Source organism: Myiozetetes cayanensis, unplaced genomic scaffold, assembly GCF_022539395.1.
Source record: "Myiozetetes cayanensis isolate MyiCay16 unplaced genomic scaffold, myiCay2020 scf4, whole genome shotgun sequence".
NCBI lineage: Eukaryota > Metazoa > Chordata > Aves > Passeriformes > Tyrannidae > Myiozetetes > Myiozetetes cayanensis.
The window spans coordinates 59,541,813-59,565,602 of NW_026087631.1; the positions used below are offsets into that span (position 1 = coordinate 59,541,813).

The following is a 23,790-nucleotide window of genomic DNA, read 5'->3' on the forward strand; positions in this document are numbered from 1 at the left end:
GTACGTGCCTGCTGATGAAGTTCTAGTACCTTGTTTTCCTTGTCTCCTCTCCTGCTTCACATGCAACCAATCATGTGTGCCCATTCCTGCTTTCCTCTGGCTCCTTAACTTCAAATGGTGGTTGAAGCTGCTTCTCCACTTAGTAACACAGCAAAAAGCCAGGAGTGATGAAGTGCATCTTTTTTCTAGCTGCAGCTGTATGCCATGGTGCTATCTTGGGTACGTGATGTAATGCAAAGGGAGAATTTCCTCCTGTGTCATATTACCCTCTGTCTGTAAATACTGTAACACATAGAGTATAATAGATTTCTGCTAGATAGTGTGGAAACACAGCAAGTGACCCTTTAAATTCAGACACATTCACAAAAGTCCATTCGAAGAATAACTCATCATGAGCTCTCAGATAAGAAAATATACTGATTATATTTCAAAACCAAAAAACTAATCTTTAAAATATAGTAAGGAGCAGTATTAACACAAACGAACCAAAACAAACTCAAACAATGGGGATAACCTAGAATTGCAGAATCATGGAATGCTTTGGGTTGGAGGGAACCTTAAAGATCATCTAGTTCCAACCCTCCTGCCATGGGCAGGGACATCACCCTCTAGACCAGATTGTTCAGTGCCCTCTCTACCCTGACCTTGAACACTGCCAGAGATGGGGCACCCACAGTTCTCTGGGTAAGCTGTTCCAGTGCCTTAGCACCCTCACAGTAAAGAATTTCTTCCTAAAATCTAATTTTCCCCTCTTCCTTGTCCCGTCACTACAGTTTCTGGCAAAGAGCCCCTCTCTGGCTTCCTGCAGGCCCCCTTCAGATACTGGGAGGTTGCTATGAGGTCTCCCTGCAATTTTCCCTTCTCTAGGCTGAACAGCAAGCCTCTTCCTAAGGCTGAACCTAAGGCAAAAGCTGTGCACTGCAGATGTGCAGGATACTCCCTTTGTTGCAATGTCATAATATGAAATATATATTTTCTGATTTTTTGCTGTATTATATTTTTTACAAAGAAAAATTAATAAAGCATAAGTGTCAGGGCTTTTTAGTGGGTTTTTTTTTGAGATTTGGGAATCAGTACCCTTCTCAAAAGCAGCTTTCTTCTGTTTCTTTGTTTCATTTCTCCCCCACCAGTGTCTGTCTTCATTACCCACATCTTGCCAAATGGTCTGTTGTAAATATTTTTATTACTTCACAATGGATGATGCATTTTTTCTTGGGGAAAAAACCAGTTTACTGTATTTTAATTTGAAGTTTCCCTGGTCTAAAATACAGCTCTCAAACAAATCTAATTTATGAACTGTGTAATATATTCATTTTTTGCAAATAAAGATTTGTTTTGATTTAGTTTTCATCAAACTTGTGATAGAAAGAATGAGGTAAATTAGTCCCCTTTTATTTTACTTTTTTAAAAGTTGTTTGCTCCTTTTTTTTTTCAGAATTTACTAAATAGGTTAATTCAACAGTACTACTTAAATGTGAACTAGGAGAACTTTATTTCTGTAAAGGCAGAAATTCCTTAAATTCTACAAATCATTGTGCAGAGCACAACTGAGTAAACTTGTGAATGTAGAAACTGTAGAAATTTAATCAGGCTATTAGTATTTCATTTAATTGTAAATATTTGGCTTTACAGCTTATATTTACTGTATTTGTGCTGACATCTTAACCAGTAACAATTTCACATTAATAGCTTCATTAGAACAGCTCTTCTGAGAAACAGAGTAAGCCCCATACTTTGGTTAAACAGGAAAAAAAGAAGAGCCCAAACAAAAGCAGCATTAAAAAATCCCAAACGAGAGGACCAAATGAAAGTGACAAGTATTCCATGGTGGAGGAATTCATAAGCCATCTGGAGGTGGTCATGGGCAACCAGCTCCAGGTGGCCCTGCTGGAGCAGGGGATTGGCCCTGGTAGCCTCAGAAGGTCCTGGACAACCTCAGCCATTCTGTGATTCTGTTCTGGGTCCCTGTCAGATCTGGAGCACTGAGGATTATAAAGTGAACTGGGTAGATGTTTATATATGCAGCAGTTTTTGTGTGCTTTTTGTTTGATGTTTTGAAGGATGTGGTTTGTTGGATGCTTACTAAAGAGTTAGTGGCTTAGCAGCCTTTATGTGTGACACAACATTCTGTCCAAGGAATCAAGCCTTGACAATATGAATAGTCAGATCAGCCCTTTTATCTTAGATAATGGTGGGAGTTATGTGCTCCCAAAGAAAGAAATGTTTTATTGGAATCCAGCTAATTAACTAATTCTGAATTTGAGCAAATTTTTCTAAATGTTAACAATGTTAGCTAAAACAGATGCGCAGGATAAGACAAACTGGGATGCAGCAAAAAGTTTGTTTTACAATTGTTTTGAAATTCCTGTAATAATTTTAGCAGTAGAATTTGGTAAGAGAGAGGTAAATGTTTTCTAGTCTCTTGGAGTGTCCTGATTTGCAAGGTAAAAGTACTCATACCCCAGAGCTGGATCTCTCCAGGTGGGGTCTCACCAGAGTAGAGCAGAGGTGCCAAATCACCCTCTCGACTTGCTGCCCACTCTGCTTTGGATGCAGCCTGGATGCACTGCTGGCTTTCTGGGCTGTGAGTGCACATGGCCAGCTCATGCCCAGGTTTTCATGCACCATTACCCCCAAGTACTGTGTTGAATGCTGTTAAAACAAGCAAACAAATGAACAAAAAGAATCCATATTAAAGATCATTAAACACAAAAGAAGATTGTAGATGTGTGCATATCTTCACTGGTGGATATCCTTTAAAATAGGCCAAAAAGTGTCTGTCAGGTGTAACATATAGGCCTAATATGTGCTTTGGTGGCAGATGCAAACTGCATAACCTCTTAAAGTGCTCCGTTACGTTTTTTTAGGGGTCTCTGTGTAGTGACAGTTGCTAAGTCCTTGTGTTATAAAAACTTGTGAAAACTGTAGTCTGATCAAAACTGCTCTTCACATTGAAAGACTCTGCAAACCAGCAGAAGAGACTGCTCATGGGACAAATGAAAGATTGTTTGCTACAGAATACTGTCTAGTGAGATAAAATGTAAAATACTTTAAAAATACAAAGTTTTCAAATATTGTAATTCCGCAAGCAAAAATGTCTTGCAGTAGATTTTACATTGCACCTCCCTGCAGAAACGAAACCAGATATATGACGATGTACTGATTTAAAGTCCTGTAGTCCTTACATGTGTGGGGTCTCTGAAACCACAGCTGCCCTTTAAAATAAGGCTAGAAATACCAGTTTAATCTACTGTCACCATGTTTTCCTATAATAAAACAGGCAGTTGGCAAAGGAGATTTACATCTCCATTAGGGGGAGATTCAGAAGTAGCAATTCTTCTTTTCTTCTGTCTTAATAGAAATTAGTGGCAGTTGCAGTGGCAGCATAAAATTTTATATGGATAGCAAGTCTGTTTTTCAGTACTACATTGCTGCTTTCAAGTCAGTCCCTCTGATCTTTTGCAGCACTTAAAAATTTATTATTTTATTATTTCTTTGTAAAAATTTCACACACAAAACCTTTTTTCTAATTGATTTACTAAGATGATCTTTTATGCTGTTATGAAATCATCAAAGCGGCTTTTTTTCAAAGCTTACCTTATATTTTATTACTGTTTTTAACATTGTTTATTATGCATGAACGCAACTATATAGACAAGTTTTAATTAGGGGACCTCTTTCATGGAAAGCTTAAAAGCAGATGGCGTTTGTTGACATTTTGTTTTCAACAGAAATACAAAAAAGAGCATTTAGTGTTTACTTGGAGTTCATCTATCCCTGAAAATTAAAAGCTAGCAGAGTTGAATAAAATGACACTGCTTTACAAGAATTAAACTGCACTCCTCCTTCTGTTTAAAGTTCAGCATGCTCCTACACTTCAGAGCTGGCTATTGACCAATAATCAAAGTGGTTTTTTTTTCCCTGGAACTGAAATGGCTGCCTATTACAACAGCAGTAATGGTGGTAGCATAATCATAATTTCTTAAATCTGATTTGTATTCCTTGTCTTCTGAGTTCACATTATACAGGGTTCATGTATTCCTCTGTGCCATCAGAAGTATGAACTATCAGTTTCTGTCATTGCAGATGTAAGCTTGTGATTTTACAAATTAATTTTCATGCTTTAAGTATTTATAACTTACAATAGAATATGGAAATCTGATGGTTGTTCTTATGTCTTGAAAGTCTTAATATGCAATCTGCTAGAACTCTTCCCAAATATAATCCAAATCCTTATAATAATCTGTATAATCACTGTTTTCCCAGCCTATAGGAAGGCTTCTCTACATTGTCACCCAAGAGTTTGGTCACTACCATGGCCATTTTCAGAACTGGCTGTACAGTGAAATGTGAAAAAAAGTGAAATGCACACATGTCTCTGTGCACATGCACATAAATTTGAGTAAGTAAGGTCAGTCTTCACCTTTTCACTATTAAAATAACTAAAATACAATACATCTGTAATTCTTGGTCTAGCTTCTCTTCAGTATTGTAGCGACCTTTTTGTGCTGTCAAATAGCACATCTAATGGATTTAGATGGTCACTTTTTTAAATATTTAACAACTTCTGCACTGAAGATTTCTGAGTCTTTTCCCAGTTGAGCTGCATGAAAGGAGAAGCAGTATCAACTGCATTTACTTGTACTAATATTATGTGGTTTATGAGATTATAGGAGTTCTTTGTGAGAGGAACTCTTCAAGTTGGGAGTTATTTGCCTACTTTTGCCCATTTATTTAGGTGTTTTCGCAAGCACAAAGCTGTTAAGGAAACTGCTTGTCATGGGGCTAATATTTTAGTGTTAGGTCTGTATGTGAAGGGACTGTATGCGAATTTAAAACCAGCAATATTAGTGATACTTTAAATTCCAGTCATTCCTTTTCTGTATTTCTTTAAAGCATATCTGCTTTTGCCTTTCCATACATCTGATGATAGAAGAAAAGAGGGATAGAAAACTATCAAACCAAAAAGTTATTTTTGCTTTTACATTTTTAATTACAATATTGCTTTTCATATACATGAACTGTTTATTTGTGCCCTTGTTGCCAGGTAACTGTTCTGTTCGTGCATCTTCATACTTTCAGACATGGTTGTTTGGGAGTGATGTTGCTATGGAACGTAAGCCAAGAGAGGGCTGCTCCATCTGTAAAGACAGTTTTGAGTAAAATGGTTTTTGTCTTTTAGTGAATGATGTATGTAATTTTTTCGTTGTTGTCAATTTTTATGATGAAATAGGTAGACTTTAGAGTGTCCAATCCTTGTTTCTTCCCTCTTCTGTTTATAGGCAATCCGAAGTTTCCAGGTGTCCTTACACATCTTTCCAATGAACCCCGAAGTATGGAAAGAGGACCTTTCCTGGGCAAGAAAGCTACATGAACAGCAGAAGGCAACAAAGACTGAGTCAGTGCAAGCACTGCTAAAAGCAAAGGAGCTTGTACAAGAACCAATCCCCGACTATGACTTTGAAAGTGATGAAATTGTGGCAGTATGTGCTGCCATCGCAGAGAAGGAGAAAGCTCTTTCAGCAGCTAAAACAGTAGTGATTGTGTCTGCTTCAGGTACAGTAGAGACTGTTACTGAGAAGGACAATTGTCCCACAACTCCTGATGAAACCCTTTTCGTCAGAGCCCGATAGGGCAGCCTCATGGGTTGCCATCCTGTTTTAAGAACTAGTGTTATTTATTGTATTTGTCTTGCTTTGTGTTTGGTGGTTTTTTTTTTTTTCAGTTGTATGAGAACCTACAAAATTTAAAGAATTGAAGTTAGTTTTCTTTTGTAAATTAAAAAATCAATGACCCAAGTTTTTGCTCTACTCATATTTTTGGAGAAGAAAGCTGAGTTGATTCTGAAAATTCTATGAAAAAATGTAACCTTAAATGCTTAACTGTATTCTAACAGCTGCTTTCATCTTGATGTATTTCATAATTTTACAAGTGAATGTCTACATTTTTCCAACAATTTGGAAGCTTTTATTTAAACTGTAAAAGTATGGTGGTTTATCCCCAGCTGGCAGCTCAGCCCCATGCAGCCACTCCCTCCCTCCCTCCTGGTGGGATGGGGGAGAGAATCGGAAAAGTAAAAGGGAGAAAGCTCGTGGGCTGACACACATTTTAATAGGGAAAACCAAAGCTGCACATAAAAGCAGAGCAAAACAAGGGATTCATCCACTACTTCCCAAGGGCAGGCAAGTGCTTAGCCATACCCAGGAAAGCTCCATCATGTGTGACAAACGTTGGGAAGAAAACACCATCACTCTGAATGTCCTCACTTCCCCTACCACCTTCTTCCTCCAGTTCTGTTTGTTGAGTATGATGACATTTGGGATGGAATATCTCTGAGGTCAGTTGGGGTCAGCTGTTCTGGCTGTGTCCCTCCCAACTTCTTGTGCACCCCCAGCCTCCTTCCTGGTCAAGTAGGTTGAACAGGAAAAGATGTCGACACTGTGTGAGCACTGATAATGAAAAAACCCCTGTGTTATCAACACTGTTTCCAGCACAAATCCAAAACACAGCTCCATACTAGCCACTGTGAAAAAAATTAACTCCATCCCAGCCAAAACGTGCACAAAAAGAAAAAAGGAATTTTTACTTCAGTCATTATTAATTAACTTTATCTTCCAGTCGAAGTGTGAACTGTTTTCTGTTATGAGCAGTCTTTATTTTCAAGATTACTTTTTCTTTGAGATAGTGTCCTATGAAGCAGAGGTGGATTATTGTTTTCTGTGTGTGTGACAGATTTGGTTTCTGATTTGTAGTCAGATGAGATCAAGTAGCAACCTTTATGTTGCTTTCATAGGTGAATGGGTTAAACACTGATTGGATGAAAGGAAATGCTGTAGCAAACAAGTCCCTGAATGCTGAGTTACTACTAAGTGTTTCACCAGAAGAAAGAACATTAGTTTCAGACTGAAACTGGCCTTTCCTTACCTTGAGTGCTGTGCTGCAGACATCACCGAAAGTAAAATGGTGTGAGCAGGAAGTAGGTTTGGCTGAGGTGTATTGTGTTCAGCCTTTTCTTTCCTAGTGAGGCTAATCTGATAAAGAGAGTAGATTTGTTTTTCCTAATTCCTATGACCTGCCACTAAAAGTATGTTCTTAGTGAACTAGTTTTTCAGGACAGCATTGCTTTTCATCCCTTTTGGATTTTGGATGCTGTGGTGGGCATTCACATGGTGTTAACACAGAGGCATACTGCAGGAGATTTCTTTGATGTTCATCCTTCTTTAGGGGAAGGTGGCAATTGGTTCCTCACACAGACAGTGCAGAGAAAGTAAGTCAGGCTGTTGCTTTGATGTGCTCTGTGCTGAGATTGCTCTCATTTCTTTGTATTGGAGATGTGGCAGAGATGGTGGCCTCCTAACTGTACTGGAAAAAACAGTCAACTGAGGAATTGCTGAATAATTCAGGATTGGGAACATGTCATTTTTACTTGATTTTGATAACATTTTGTGTGATAACATTTGAAAAATAGTTTTGTAGACAAGTGAAACCTTTTGAAATCAGTCCTAGAATCATGTAATCATAGAATCAGATGGGTTGAAAAAGGACCTCTGAGATCATCAAGTCCAACCCTTGGCATCTTTGCATTTTTCAAGTCTGGTTTCTATTGTCAAAATAACATGTTTTAAAAGAAAATAATGTTGCTCAAGAAGCATAGTAGTTTTTGCAACAGAAAATGTATTGCAGAGAAATTATCTCAAATCATACTTTAGTATATCTGATACTAGAGTATCTTTATTTAAGAGGACACAGTCTTTGAAAAAATTAATTATCCCTTTCAAAAAATTAATTGCCATATATTGTACTAAGTTTTCGTTAATTTTTGCAAGATTCCTCCTGAATAATACGGGTTTTTTTGTATGCGTGAATTTTTAGATCTATGCTTGCACAAGCGCACACACACAGAAAAGTCACACTTCTTAATATCTTTTGAGTATTCACAATAATTACAGTTACAATGACTAAAATATGTTAATAAATCTAAAACATCCTACATTTTTATTTGTTCATTCAACAGAAATAGATCTTAAATGCTTATTGAAGAGTCTTTTCATTAAGATATGGTTTGCTGGTTTAAATTATTACAGGTGAAGGACTTTTTAATCTTATTTCTCCTATCAGTATAAATGATACAATCTAGTCAGTCATAGCACAAGTTAGCATGGGAAGAATTTGGACAGACTTCTTCGAAGACGAAATGTTCTCTGACTAGAAACGGAAATCTAGAAATTTGGCTAGAAAGAGTGAGATGCTCTAGGGCATGTTTTCATTTTGAAGGAGCATAGCTATATCCACCACATCTTTTCTTTCTCTGTGCTTTAAACTTGCGTCAGTGTTCTGTACTTACTCATAAAGGAAGGAGTTTCCCTCCTCTCAGAGGCCCATGTTATCACAGAATCTGTTTCCACTGAAATGATCCACAAAGTTCCTATTGACTTCAGCACTGCAGGGCCAAACTAATGGAGAGCTGTGCACCTACACCATCAGGCAGAATGGCTGCACCGGGTTCCAGGGGTGGTTCTTTCCATCCCCTGCACCAAATGTGTTTTCCTTCTGATTAGATTAGGTTATGAATACTAGGTATTGTCAGAACTGTAGTGTTTTGTGGAGCACTGTAGAGCAGATAAGTTCTTGTGGCACTGTTATTCTCAAGCTGGGAAGAAGTTCAAAAATTGATGATTTTGACATTGTTTTTTGTACAGTATGCTATGTTTTGCATGTATGGAACTTTCTGGATCTGTTTGACTAAAATACTTCTCTGCTATTTAGTGATGTCTGTTTATTCTTTTGGTTATAACAAACATAAGTATTATTGCCGATTTCGGAATGTTCCTCATTTAATAATTGGCTTCTGTCTCTGGGAAACATGTTAATGTGGTATAGCAAAAAAAAATTAAAGACATCTCCCTCCATGCTTTTAAGCCTATCGGGAACAAAAAGAGATGTTATCTGAAATAGGGTATCTGTGACACTCCCCCTTTGACATCAGGAATTTATTGTTCTTCATCCTGAGTAGTGGCAATGACTGCAGTAGCTTCCATGTGTTTGCCTTCTGTGTGAATCACACATTAAAATGCTCAAATGTTGCAATGTTGTTAAAGAGAAAAGCACAAGAATAACAGGAGGTTAGGTGGATTCATTTTGCTTGATTTAAAAATCTACAGTTAAACCTTAGAATAGATTTTTTCCCCTTCGAGTCCCTTTATATGCTGTGGAAAGAGATACACAGCCTCACAGGGTTATTCATATGCCTTGTGTAAGATAAGTATCTTAGAATTAGTTGAATCAGCCTCCCAAGGTGCCTAATTATTTCCCTTGACTACAAAGGAAGCTCAAAGTGACTGGCAGTTAACTTGAAATACTGAAACTGGGCATGTGAATTCCACTCTTATAGATGGAGGTAAGTATTTTTAAAAAACTTAAACACATATTATACTGAGAGAAAATAAATCCTTTCTGACAATACTGGAGGGTAAATAAAGAAGTATGGATCAGATAGCACAGCAGTGACTCTGATAATACCATAAGACACTGGGTTTTAAAAGTAATTACAGAGTAGGAAAAAAGCAAATGTAGTGGTTTCCTCTTCTAATTTCTGAAAGTTGTCTGAAGTTGTCTGAATATCTCTTGGTGCTGGGGATCAGTATCATAGAGGTAACACTGGAAACTTGCCTGGCTGTACAGGGTCCTCTCAATCATAAAAACAAGGGGAAGGAGGTAAAAAAACTTGTGTTGAGAGCAGGTGCTATCTTAACTTATTTTGAGGTCATACAGTAGCTATAAAACTATAAAGACTGCAGTTAGGACTGGGGCACAGGAAAGCAGAAGCATGTGGGGCTTGGTTTGTTGGCAGGTTGCAGGCACCATGTATTTATTGTAAGTCAGTATCATGTGAACATTGTGTTCTCAGATGGGCTGGAGGCCTTGGGCTGTGGTATCTCCAGGGAGGGCTAGTTCAGAACCAGGAGGAGCTGCTGGGCATGGATGACTGCTGGATCCTGTTGGCCTGGTTTTGAGGGCTGATTTTTTTAAGAGCCACAAGGCTAGGAGCTCTAGGGGTTGTAGAGAATAAATGATCAGTGAGAAAGATTAGGCCTGGGAATTGAGTTGACTTTGGGTTCACAAAGCAGGAAATTTAGACTTCATTTGGTTTCCAGATTAAGTAGATCCAGATCTAGACCAAGGCCTGGGAGAGGAAGGGTCTGGTGGTAATTAGTAGCTCTAATGGTAAATCTGCCTTAAGTAGAACAGATTTGTTGTTTTGTCAAGGAGCAGAACTAAAAACTTCCAGAAACTTCTTTGGTTAGGATACTGGCTGCTACCATTTGGAGATGGCAGATGATGTTGCATTGGCACTGTGCCTGTAGCGCCAGTTTGGGTCAGGCAGTGCTGGTCTTGCAGACAGCAGGAATGTTTTAATAATGGCCAGTCTTCGCGAGCGAAGATCCGGGGAAGGTCTTTACACCTTCCAGCCTGCGCATTGGATTTTTTAGGTGAGACACAGTGTGCGCGGAACTGAGCCCACCCTTTAATCCTAAGGTTCATCTGCCGGGGCCAAGCGAGCTTGGACGGTGGCAGTGAGGTCCTTAGGACGTAGGTGGGTTGCCTTTAAGGGCTAACGAGCCCCACCTGCCCGGGAGTGGCCCTGACCGGGAATCGAACCCGGGTCTCGGCGGTGATAGCGCGGTGCCTTTACCACTAGACCACCAGGGGCTCCAATTATTATTATGCAGGAATGTATGTGCTTGGTTTAAAACAGGATCCTGGAGCCCACCCTTAGAGTCCAAGTCCTATTGTATATCCTACAGCCTAAACCAGGCTAGCTTGCTGACCAAAGATTCAAATGAATCTACAGATTGTCACAAAAACCACTGTCTCGTACAGATACTGGTGCTCATCCTACCTGTGGTGGGTGGGTCCTCCAAGCTGTGCCACAGGACAGGGCCTTACACTGACTTAGGGCTGGGGCTTGGGGTGGGGTAGCAGGGTCAAGAGGTCTAGCAACGCCTCTAAATGGAAAAGGTTTGGTGAAGTGGTTGGGATATGTGTGCAGGACAGACTACTGGAAGTGAGGGAGGGGGCCTGCCAGTCACAGGACTAGCATGGTGGAGTCAGATACAAGTTTGTATGAGGAGATTTTGAATGGTAAATCAGTGCATTTTCTGTGAACGCAGAGTGGTGAAGGTGGATGCAGATGTTAAAGGCTATTCTGAGGGAATATGGATCTCTGGGGCTTGGGAATGTAGGGGAGCAGCTGCGTGTGATAAGGGAAGCCCTTTTGAATATGTACAAACTACTCATAATACCTAGCATGAAAATAACCTTTTAACCTCCACGTGGCAAATTATATTCTACAAAGTTGAAGCTTTATTTTACGAGACTTGCTGTGCTCAGGGAGACTGAGAAATATAATTCAGTAATGTGTTTGTGGTCAACACTGGAGGAAGGTGCTAAACCTGAGCATTACTGTGGGTGAGGTGAGGGAGGTGTGATATTCTTGTCACCCTAAAAAAAGGCAAGGTTGCCCAGTCGTTTAGCCAGATTGCTCCTGAACAGTCATCTGTGTTTGCAACTGGGCAGCAGAGGTGCTCCAATTTTGCCCTTGTGCACTGCCATGGAGCTGTGGCAATTCCAGTATTGCTCAGGATACTTTGTAATCTGTGGGCTGTTTGGGAATCATGGATTTGTGTTGATGATGTGTGCTGTGAATCCAGTCCACTACTTGACACACCTGGAATGCTGTGGGCAGAAGGAACACCTCAGGCTTATTGTATATGTTTGCTGAGGGAAGCTAGAAGGTCAGCTACTTCAGATGGTCTATTCTTCCTTGAAGCCCTTTTCACACAACATGTATTTCTCGTCAGTAATGATGATGATAATAAAATCATATTAATGAAATAATAATTAAAAAAAGCACCCTTGCTTATTTAAAAACTAATTATACACTGTAGATGTTTAATTCTGTCCTTGCATACAGTACCAGTAACATTGGTGTGCTGCTTTGGGCCAGCTGCAAAGGTGTGGTCCCATATTGGCACATGTGGTGTTAGCTGCAGGTAGCAGCAGTCCCACCTTCCTGCTCTGCCAGGTGCTGTTTCCTATCTTGGGAAGTATGGTGAGTCTATTCTATTTGTTGGTCACTAGTAAGCAACAGACCACAGTTAAGTGGTTTAATTGCAAAGAACTCAGGCAGATCTTTATCCGTAACTGCAGTAGGAACTTGGGTAATACTGTTCTCCAGCTTAACTGCTGGAAAACTGGCTTCCGCTGCAAAGATTTGTGTAGGGATTTAACGTCACTTTCTGTACATATGAAAGCAAATAAGCTCATCTTCTCCCCCGTTAAAGGACAATGCCTTTCTTTGTTTGCTTGCTTAAAGAATTTTCATGGCTCTGTGTCAGTGTTCTTGGGAACAGTTTTGAAGACTGCTGCCTCTTGCTGATGGTGATCATGCTGTGGTGTTTTGGAAACTTACACGACAAAGTGTGTTTTGGCAGTAACAGCGCAAAGCATTCCAAGATGGGAGGCTTGTTAAGGTGAGGAGTTGACACTGACTGGCAGACTCATGTAAACATCTGAGATCAAGCAGAACATTTCCATTTAATTGTGATCCCCAAAATTACTTTGGTTGGTACAACTGCTTAAACATATCAACATAAGGCTCAAGATTTCATTACAATATAGCATTCACATGAAAACACTTCAAGCAGCATAACATGCTTAGTATTTGACAAAACATCCTCCAGATATCTGTACAGAATTATTTTGATACACAGTGCTTCTGGAACAAGATCTAACCCTTACAACATAAAACACAAAACTCCTTTTTGTCAGTGGTTAACAGCTTGTTTTGGTGATGTGTTTGCCATAAAAACTCTAGCAACAAATGCTTTTCAAGGTGTTCAAGACCAAGATACAGTTCTATATAATCTATACTTTAAATGAAGATTCTGCTTCCATGGTTTTGTACATGTATTTGATGGATTATCAGATTACACAGTCATAAAATTCTATTTACTATTTAAAGTAAAATGATAAATGTTATGAAAAAATACCTTTATTACATCGGTGATGCTTTAACTAAAGTGAGTATTATGACTATTAACCAGGAGTTGAAAGTTTTAGGCCCCGATATTGAAAGCACTTCTATACGTCCTTAGCTTTACATGTAAGGATTGTCCCTGGCAAGAGAGGGACTACTCTGATGGGTGATGTTAAATGTGTGCCTAAGGTGTGCAGACAGGGGGCCAAAGTACTCAGAGAGGCGCGCATGTGTTATACAGAGAAACATTCTCAGAGTATAAATAAAATCTGTTTTTTTTTTTTTAGTATATACATATACTGAAAACTAATATTCTTAACTGAAAGGATGTGTTTTCTTTTTCTCTCTTAAAAATGTATATATTCCCATTTCACTCAGAAAGTGCTTATGTATTCTCAGCTAGAGAATTTACCTCATCAGCTGTGAATCTAGCATGGACAGCAAATCTAATCCAGGAATATCTTATCAGCAGGAAATACTGAGGGAAGAGAAGGCTGGCAATCGTTTCTATATACCTTGTATTAATAACAAACCTTCTCACAGAGAAGAATAGACTTTTAAATATTTTCAATCCTGATATATATACAATGATAGAAATTCACATTTTCATGCTTTAGTGAGACACTTTAAAATAAAATCCCACCCCAGGCAGCTCAGAGTAGCTCTGTCCAGTTCCTAGCAGCTGCCTGACAGTCAGCTCTAGTACCAGAAGCTTAAACTCTTGATAGCTGAGCAACCACAGGGAGAGAAAACACAGTTCTACCAGATTTGGAAAAGGAAAAAAAAAAAAGGAAAAAAGCAAGTGATGGGTCTTTTTATTTCCAGAGGCCCTGTAGCTCTTCTATGTCTCACAAGACCAGACCATTTATGTTTCCAGTCCCATCAGACCTGCACTGTACCATTTCTGATGGCAGGGCCAAAGTGCTATGTTTGTTCCACACAGTCCTCAGTAGTCTAAAAGAAATGTACCCATCACACAGCAAGAGAAAAATAGCCCTTTGAAGCACAGCTGAACCCATCTTCCCACGAATAGGCAGAACACCTATCTATTGCACCAGTTTTTCCAATGTACCAGGAAGTATCCCCAGGGTTGATGCCTTTCATGGCAATCTAGATGCACTTTTCTGATAAATTCAATGTCTCTGTGGGGAAGGTGACCTGGAGAGGGCCACTCTTGGATGTGGAGCTGGCCCCGCCACCAGACCTGATTTCATTCACCAGGAGGACACTCTCAGAGTCCTGTCCCTGTGAGGAGTCCGAGGTCTCGGAGCTGCGCAGTGTCCTTACGGATGTGGTGTCGGACTGGGCCGAGCTGGCGCCGGGGCCTGGGAGCAGCGCGCGGCCCCCGACGCTGCTTTCACTTAACTCGGGGGAATAGAGCAGCGTCTGGGAGGTGCTGCTGATCTCCCTCAGCTCACGGGAGATGAAGGAGGGTGACTGACTTGACATGGCAGAGGAGGTCCTGCGCCCATCCACGCAGTTGAAATTGCCCCCCGAGTGCTGCCTCCGAGCCCCTCCAATGCGGCAGAAGAGGCACTTGATCTTCTCGATGGCTTTGCTGAGCACTGTCTTGCGGAGGAGGATGTAGACCCACGGGTCCAAAATGGGGTTCACTGAGGCGATGCGGATGGCTTGCAGGTCAGGGTTTTGTCTGACATCCTGCACTGGTTTTGGCTGGTACAGCTGGTTCACGAAGACACGGACCTACCCCGGGGACATGAGGGAAAAGGAAGGCACAGTTACACAGCTGCATCAGGAAAGAGAAGTTTACACTTCAAAGCAGAGATTTAGATTTCCTGCTGCAGGCTATGACAGAAGAAGAGGCTAGTGATGTCAGGCATCTCAGGCTGGTGGCCCTGAATTCATTTTTGGAAAAAAAAATTAGATGAGAATTGGACACCTAGGATACATGTAAGAAAGGACTGGATTTTTCTCTTTTTCACCTCATAATTAATCCTTGAACCTCCAGCTTTTGGCTGGTGTTTTTAAAAAATTCCCCTGTTTTTAAAAATTCCCATGAACAAAGATGTAGACCTGTGTCCTGCCTCCTTGGTATACCTTGAGTCTTACAATACCTGCAACGAGGTAACTGACTGGGGAGACCTGATTGGTACCTCCAGCAAAGGTTTAATAATCATTTAGAAATGAACTTGAGCAAAGATGATAATCCAAGTACATGAGACTCTGGAAACAAGACCAGAGTTGTTGAGTTTAGAAATGCATTTTCCTAGCACCTGTCCTTATGGAATTGTTTGTATAACCTCAAATGTTTGCTTGCTGCAGCATGGTTTAGAAAAACAGAAATGTAAAAAAAAGGAAGGGGGGGAAAGAAAAAGAAAAGTCCCCCAGTTAGGAGATTTCTCATAGGTCAAGATAATGGGATGATCTCAGCACTGGATTGGAGTACTCTGTTCTCCTACATGAGCCGGCATTTTGGTTTTACTTACAGAAATACTGAAGAAGCGGTCAAGAATTTAAGGCATTAAAGTTGCTGTGTGAAGTGACTATTTAATTAGCAATTTTAGTTTATCATGCACAAAATTTAACACTAAAGGATCCTGTCTTCTACACAGAAATATCTTCTTCAGCTGATCCCTCTCTTTGTTTAGAAGCCACTTTTGTAAATGCTACTATGAGTAAGGCACAGCCCAGTTCTTTGATATCACCTTCTCACTGTAACTAAGGAGAATGCCATTACAGGAGATGGTTATGTTGATCAGTTTCTAGTAGCTGTTCTCCATTTTAGCAAAACCTACGCAGTGTCCAATTACAGGAAGGCCCAGGAAAGCCACTGGAAAGTAAATGGCGAATGTTCTATTTTCTTCAGATTCCCTAAGGTAAGTCAGAATAAGTAATTATATTTTTATCTGATACAATAAAAATCTAGTAGCAAAATTACGAGGTTTTAGAATCTCATCCTTTTCTCCTGAAATGAATCAAGTCTTGCCTAGCTAGGAGGCTACAAGACAAGGAAGGAAGCAAGCATTTAGATAAATAAGCCAAGCTAGGGCAGCCCTCTTAAGTAATTTTTATTAGAAGTCCTGCATGTGAAGCCATCCAAGTCTGATGAAAAATTTCACAATACTTGAGAAATCTTCCTACAGGAGGGCAATTCCTGTCAGGATTCAGAGATAGAGTGTGCTATCAATGAAGTATGTTTAGAATAACACAAAGTTCCTCTGTGGAAGCCCTGTGCATACAGCCTCTCTCAAACAGTCTGTCAGACTGATGATTGACTGTATTTTCTTTCTCAATACTTTTCTCTAGGATTTTGAATATGGGAAAATCTTGAATTTAAACAGCAATATAGTGATCTCAGTTTTGTTCTCATTACTTTTAATGATTTCTAATACAGCAGATGTCCTTCTAACAACTAACTTCCCAATCTTATTTATCTGTTAAGCCAAACGTGCCATTCAGGTATTCCTGTGCATAATAAACTTATTTTTATGGTTTCTTCCCCTTTTTTTAAGCACTTTCCCATTATTTTTAATATCTTTATTTTTTAACCATTTATTTTATAAATAAATTTATTTATGCACATTTAAATTTAACCTGTTTATTTTATAAATTTTCCCTACTTATGTTATAAATAATTAATAAACAAATGGTTTATAAATAAATTCTTTTAAAATAAATAGCGCCCTTTGTGATGTGCGTCGCTACGTGGGGTCCATGGCTAAGAGAAGGCGAGCCTCTTCAGCAGCGGGGATTTTTAAATACCTGCAGTTTGGCTGTTATTCGTTGATGATTCCTTAAAAAACGCCGGTAATTAGGGATGGGGGGGGTCCCGTCCCTCGGCGGGGCGGGCGTGCCGTTCCCGGGCTCACCGCGAGGTGGCGGCGCTGCCCCGCCCGAGGGGGCCGTGTATGGATGTGCGCCGTGTGTGTGTGTATAAAATATATGCCTAATATGGATGTATAAAGTGTACGTATACTTATGTATAACATAGAAGTACATGCAGGTCACACATATAATCGTGCCCAGGCCGGGTATCCCCGGCCGGGCCATCCAACCCGCGCCTACATCTCAGTGCTTCCCCCCAGACGCCCCTTTCCCTGCCCCGCACTGCGGACCCCTCGTGCAGGCGGGGGCACCCCCGCATCCTGAGGTCTGTGTGTATTTCAGAGGCTGAGCACAGGGCAAGGGCGTGCCCCACGGTGGGGACCCTCCCTGCCAGCAGCTCACACGGCCCCACGCAGCCATGGCTGGAGACAGGAGAGGTGCGCAGGGAGGGATGTCCTGACAAATCCACCCAGAAGGCAGACTTTGAAGACAACAGAGGCAATATACAGTTCAACTCGGAGACCTAATTTTTTTTTTTTTTTTAACTTGGAGCTATAGTTACACGTCAGTGATTTAATAGTCGGATTGTTCTTTTGATAAGCAGCACGTGAAACTGAGGTACCTGTTCCACCTTTCTCTACCTGGCAGACGCTATGGAAAGGCAAAAATGTCTTCAAGTGCTTGTTCTGTGGCTGAAAAGGACTGTTGCTGATGGTACAGTGCAGTTTGCTTTATGCTATCTCTGCATGCTTTATTTCCTTTTGACAGATACACAGCATGTATAGGTTAAGCATTCATAGAGTGGGCCTATTCAGTGAAAATTGTGACTGTACAAAACTGTTTCTACTTCCCAGAAAGGTTCCATATATCTTATTAGAAGACCCCCAAAATGTCATATGCATCCATCAATTCAGACCTGTTGCTGGGGTTACATCTTAATCACAATAAGGTAAAAATTTATCCATGTTGGAATGTCAGTTCTGTCCTCCTTTACTTACTGGTGAAACAACATTTACTATCATATCATATAAAAGAACAGCAAGCGATGGACCCTGTTTTGTGTAAAAGGCCTCTGCTGCAGGAGGTAACATGATAAAAGATGCTGCTTTGCATCTGCTGAGCAAGTGCCAAGTAAGTGGAATCCACTAAGTTATCTAATCCCATGCTTGAATTTGTGCAATTTGAAATAATAATTAAAGAAGCTAAAACAATTCAGATCTCTAAAGAATGAGTTTTACATGTTAGTTTTGTAACTGTAGAATCCAGACAACATATCTTATTAAAAGTACTAGCAGTTTGTTTGCAATTAAGAATCACATAGCTCTAAGGTACGTTGAGTTTATGCTCATATAGGTACTTGTGGGATCAGAGTCCTGTGTGCTCTTTGTGCTTTTCTTTTTTACTAACTACAGACGGAAGTCATGATTCCTAATCCTATGAAGCATTATAAAGTGAGTTTTATAGTTACAGTCGCACTAGTAATTGTCTTCAGAGCTCCTACCTGCCCTCAAAATCTCCCCACATACTGATAAGATAAATTCAAAAAAGTCTATGGTAGTAAGCAGGAACAAGTTTTTCAGCTCCATAAGCCACTATCCTTTGCCCTTCAAGGGCTTAGTGTCTGCTTGGTGGCTACTCTGCCACTAAAAACTAATGTCTGACACCTTGCAGTTGGCTGCAGACAGTGCCTGATACTAAAAAGTTGAAAGCAGCCAAGCCAAAAGAAAGTCCACTTTTAGATCAATTAAACATCAAGTTAGAAACTCTGAGTATTTCATGCAATCAACAAGATGTACACCCTGAAACATTACATTTTATTTTTTATTTCACCATAGTTTAACAACAATGTTCATTGGTCAAGATGAGAAAAAGATCTCACACTTAAAAATTTTGAGAGTATTTGACAGACTGCCAGACAGAATTAAAGACTTTGAGTAGTGTATGCCTATTTACTCTTGAAAGAGTTTGGTGTTCTTTTAAAGGCTGGATAATAATTTCTAGTCTCTCCTTAACAAAATCCCTCCTAATATATCTTATTCCCTACCTCTTATGCTATCTCATTCTAATTTCTAAAAACTCAAAATATTTTAAGAGATGACATAACCAGTGTGCAGACAAGAGTCAGCACATAAGCTATGTATTTTTCTTATTTTATTTTTAAACAATTGTCAGATTCGTGTCTTTCAAACCACTTTCTGCACATTGAAAACACACCAGGTTACATCAAACTCTTACAATTTTTTCATTTAATTTCTCTTTCTGTGATAAATTTGATCAGCCCTCGATTCTGTCAAATTCACTCAGCATTTTGCATAATTCCCCATGATCTTATTACAGCACTTGTTAACTGTAAAATTTTGCTGATTTTCTAAGTCACTAAAACACTAAATAACCCTACTTGTGAACTGTCTGCTGAAGCATTTCATTATTAAAAACTGCTGTTCTCTGTGACTCAGTTATTTCAGGGCTATTTAATATTTCAAGACCTGAGGTGGTTTTTTTTTGTCAAACTATAATGAGTATCTGCTTACTGTCTTGTGAAAGTGTTCGTTCTAAAATGTTAGAGGTTACAGCAATTGCTTTGCTCTGACTTAACTGATGGTTTATTCAGCTGAAATCATCAATAGGAAGTCAGTGCACCAGAAAACTTCAGTCACAAAGCACCCGCTCTGTGTGTCTGAATCATGCTGGCACCACTACCTCACCATTTGTATAGTCTTGATGACTGCCAGGCTGACCTGTTGTAGGTGAGCCTCTCAACTCAGTGAGGACTTTCTAACACTCCTCTGAGTCATGACAATATAAGTCTATATATCAGTGATTTACATATTTCTGCTAGTGGCTTTTTCCTGGGATTTATAGTATAAAGGTGTCACTTCTCAGAGTTTCCCCATTCTTAACCTCAGTGTACATGCACGCAGAGGGCTTAACACATCATCATGCATGGCAGTACATCATGGCACAAAGAAGCACGTGGCTGTGGCTTATTCCCACAGAGGGAGGCAAATGACTTAAAAAAGCTACTTAACAATGAAGAAATTTAACCACACTGGACACTGTGATGATGTGTATCTATGTGGTTATTTTTTTTTTTTTTTTAAAGAAAGGTTCAGTTTATTTTTAGTCATACATTTAAGTGAAATAAGAGTCTCTTACCTCATTTCAGATATAGAAAATGTATGCTGGTTTAGCAGGGAAAAGTTAACTTATGTGAATACTCCCAAAGGCTGTGCCTTTGTAAAAAGTGAAATCAAGGTCTGGGAGAACTACACACCTTTATCACCTGCACCTTCACATACTTCTGCTATATGCAAGTTTTTCACTAGCTACTGTTTAAATAATAAACCTTTTGCCCCACCTAGGTTCATTAATTTTAACTCTCAACGATCCAGTTTCCTTTCTGGAAACCCCTCCTTGATTTTTCCCCCTGGGTTTTTTTTGGGTTTTGTTTTTTTGGTTTTTTTTTTTTTTTTTTTAGGTTTATGTAAAAGACTGCCTAGGGGCCTAGGTCCAAATGGATATAAACTATTTCATTTTGCATTTCACTTCCAGACTTCTCAGCCTTCCTCTACCTGCTTTGCCAGAGGATAAGGTTTGGCTTTTTTCTGAAACTGCTGAAGTCCATCATATTACAACACTGTATTTAATTCACAGAACCTATTCCCCGCATTTACCAGCACCTCTTTTGAAAACGCAGTAGTGTTCCTTTCGTGAAGTAGCTGTTTTGATATTAAATTAATCAAATTAAGTATTGTCACCCCTTAGTACTGTTCAGGATTCGGCCACCTGATGCATCCCGGTGCAGCCAGTCAGCTCGCTCCCGCAGTCTCTGGAGCTGGGCTGCAGGGCAGGCTGTGTAACGCCTATGCTCCTCTCGGGGACACCTCGTGTGCAGCTCCGGCAGCACCTCTCGACCTCCTTCAGGTGTCAAGCAAGGAGCACATGGCATCGTGCTCGGTCATGCCTCAGCAAAGCGACAACGCCGAAGGACAGGAGCCGGCAGCCGGGGCACGGGTGCTCCAGCACAGCCACAGTTCACTAGCTCCTGTTTATGTTAGTAATGTGGCAAAACTGGCCCAACCCTTGTGATTACTGCTCTTCTGAGCTGAGGGGGACAGACTTGCTGACAGCTGACTCCTGTTCTCATGCCCTTCTCTAAACTTCCTTACGCTGATTTGCATCCCCAGGTGGCCAGCCGTATTTGACATACATTGTAACCTCTCTGTGACAGAAGGATCACCCTACTAACGGTAAACCTTAAAATAATCCTTCCAAAAACACCCTTCTGCCTGACAGCCACTGCTTGGGTCCCGGCACTGTGTTTTGGAACATGGCAAATAAGGCAAGACAGCTACTTGTTTAATGTCTCTGAGTCAGAGGAGGACAGGGGGTTGCCAAGCTTTATTATTGCGGGTGCCAAGCGAGAACTAAGCCTGCAGCTGGTGGGTTTTGTTAGGGTTTTTTTGTCTTTCTGGGAGATAAGGTGGAGGAATAGAAAAATGTGGGTTCCGAGTGTTCAGTTTAATGACACTAATTATATCAGCCTTTTCAAAAAATTAGCAAATGGTTAGTGGCAACGTTATTTGACATTTCAGTACAATCTCAAGGTTTATGTGGGCTGGATCCCTTCAACACTCATATTTAACTGAGCAATACTCCAACAGGTGGTTCCACTGAGTTTACTCCTCCCACTGTGTGGGGAGCTCCTGGAGGGATGTCTCTGTGGGATCTACCTGAGAGATCATGCATGAACTCCCTGAGGAGGGGCAGCTTAGCTCAGGTTTTGGTTGTGAAGCACTCTGAACGTAGATGGTGCCAAGCGAACACAACCCTGTCCTCCTTCTGCACGTCAAGGACCACTGTACAGCACGTACCTTGCTGTTCAGCAACAGTAATGCACAATTTTTAAAACACACCAAACATCCAGAAATGCAGGCCAGACTCAAAACTCACTCATCACAAATTAATTTTGCAGATGAACTTTAAAGTACCTTTAACTCTCAGTAGGATTTTTGCTATGCAGATTCCAACTTAACAGCGGAACAATCATTGAGAATTTTTGGCACTCTATTTTAACCAACCAAAGGAGTCCAGCACTTGGGATAAGCATGTTTCTTTTTGTGTAAATATAAATCTACTCAACTTTCTCTTCATCACGCCCCTACGTTAACAGCCTTCCAGTTATTATAATACTTTGAGACACCAGCTAAATTGGAATAATACAAACACAGACTAGGAGGAAGAAAGACTTCACAGTGTGGGTGATGGGACAGAAGTAAGGTTGTACGATGTTACTCACCACCAGAGGAATGGAGCAGATGACCACCACCAGGGAAGTGGCAATGAGCAGAATGACCATCTGGATCTCTGCTCCGGCCATCCGACGGAAGCTCCGGCGTCTGCGAAAGTCAGATAAACGGCTGGAGGTGGTGTCTGTCCCCAGGGATGTGCGTCTCATGAACTGGCGGTGCATGCGAATGAGGGCCACACACACCAGGATGTTGCAGATCACAGTCACCATGATCAGGAAGGAGCTGAAGCCTGCATACATGTAGGAATATGCTGCATGAGTAGCCTCGTTTGTTCGCCAGTCTATGAAACACCAAGTGTAAGGGTACTGCATGGTAGATTTGCCGAGCCCCATGCTGGGGAGGGCACAGAACAGCACGTTGGAAGCATAGATGGCAAAGAGTGTGAGCCCTGCCAGCTTCTTGTCCACATAATGGTTGTAGAAATAGGCATGGTTGATGGCCAGGTATCTCTCTATAGACATGGCACAGATAATGCTGAGGCCAGAGAGTCCAAAGAAGAGCAGGATGAAGGAGCTGTACTCACACAGCGCAGGTCCTCCTGGCCAGCGGTTCTGCAGGTAAGTGGCAATCGTGACCGGACTCACCAGGCAGGTCCCCAAGAGATCGGTGACTGCCAGCCCACAGACCAGGGTGTAGAAAGTGGTCTCCTTCTGCTCCTTCCTAGACTTGCAGAGCACCACGATGGCTATGAGGTTGCCCACCACGCCGAAGATGAACATGACCGTGGGGATGGTGGGGGGCTTCCCGCCCTCGGCCTCGCTGGCGGTCCCGTTGGCGGAGCCGTTCGCAGGTGACATGATGGTGGAGTCGAATGACATGATGCCCACGCTGCAGCCGGCGAGTCCACAGACGGCAAGGTCGGCTCCGAAAAGGAAAGCACGAGGAAGGGGGAGGATGGGAGTTGCTTAGCAAGAAAGTAAAAATTCAAATGACCGAGAACTTTTTTTAAAAAAAAAAAAAAAAAAAAAAAGAGTAACGTGTTTCAGTTAAAAAAAGAAAAAAAAGTCCTAAAAAGGGGCCGAAGCGGGATGCCGGCAGCCACCGACCGCAGCCGGGGGAGCCGTGTGTGGCTGCCTCTTCCTGCCGCAGCTCCGCTCCCAGCCCGGAGGGAGATCGGGGATCGGGGCCCGAGCCGAGTGGGGCCGAGCGGAGCCGCCTCACCGCCTCTCGCTCCGACGCCGGGCAGCGCTCAGCGCCGCGCTGGGGCGGCCCCGGGCGGGCGTGCGGGGGGTGCCTGTGCGGGCGGCGTGGGAAGGTGCCGGGGCAGCGCGGTGGCCGCGGCTCATCCCCGTCCCGCCGGCCGGAGGTGCGCGGCGTGGTGCGGAACCGAGCGGAGCCGTGCGGGGAGCGAGTGCCGTGTCCGTGCCCGCGGCGCTCCCGCCGAGTTTCGCCGCGGAGGGCGGGGGCGGCCCGGGCAGCTCCCGCCGCCGCTCCCCGCCCTCGCGCGCCATTGGCCGCGCCGCCCGGGGCAGGTTGAACGGGGCCGAGCCGGGCCGGGCCGGGCGGAGCCGGGAGCGGAGCAGGCACCTGTCCCAGCGCTCCGCGCCCTCCCCCGCGACCGGAGACCCCTGTGCCCCCGTGGGGGGTGAGCAGTGTGGGAACGGGCTGCTCGCGGCTCCCCCAAAGCACTGGACGGCGCCCCGGGGGAGCGGT

At 41.9% G+C, this 23,790-nt stretch overlaps 2 protein-coding genes across 2 annotated transcripts in view; one reads left to right on the top strand and one right to left on the bottom strand.

Annotated features, from left to right (window-relative positions):
• The window catches only part of TTC33 (tetratricopeptide repeat domain 33), a 36,911-nt gene extending 27,733 nt beyond the window's left edge, over nucleotides 1-9,178 (top strand). Inside the window, exon 5 of the mRNA XM_050328734.1 lies at nucleotides 5,283-9,178. Coding sequence (XP_050184691.1) covers nucleotides 5,283-5,633 — 351 coding nt within the window. The 3' untranslated portion in view covers nucleotides 5,634-9,178. The remainder of the gene's footprint in view (nucleotides 1-5,282) is intronic.
• Nucleotides 9,179-12,578: 3,400 nt separating this feature from the next.
• Nucleotides 12,579-23,294, bottom strand: PTGER4 (prostaglandin E receptor 4). Its single transcript, XM_050328729.1, has 2 exons — nucleotides 22,125-23,294; nucleotides 12,579-14,743 (listed from the first exon to the last, which is right to left on the bottom strand). Exons 1-2 carry the CDS (start codon nucleotides 22,953-22,955, stop codon nucleotides 14,150-14,152), a joined length of 1,425 nt encoding a protein of 474 aa, XP_050184686.1. The 5' UTR covers nucleotides 22,956-23,294; the 3' UTR covers nucleotides 12,579-14,149.
• Between the last annotated feature and the right edge of the window lie 496 nt (nucleotides 23,295-23,790).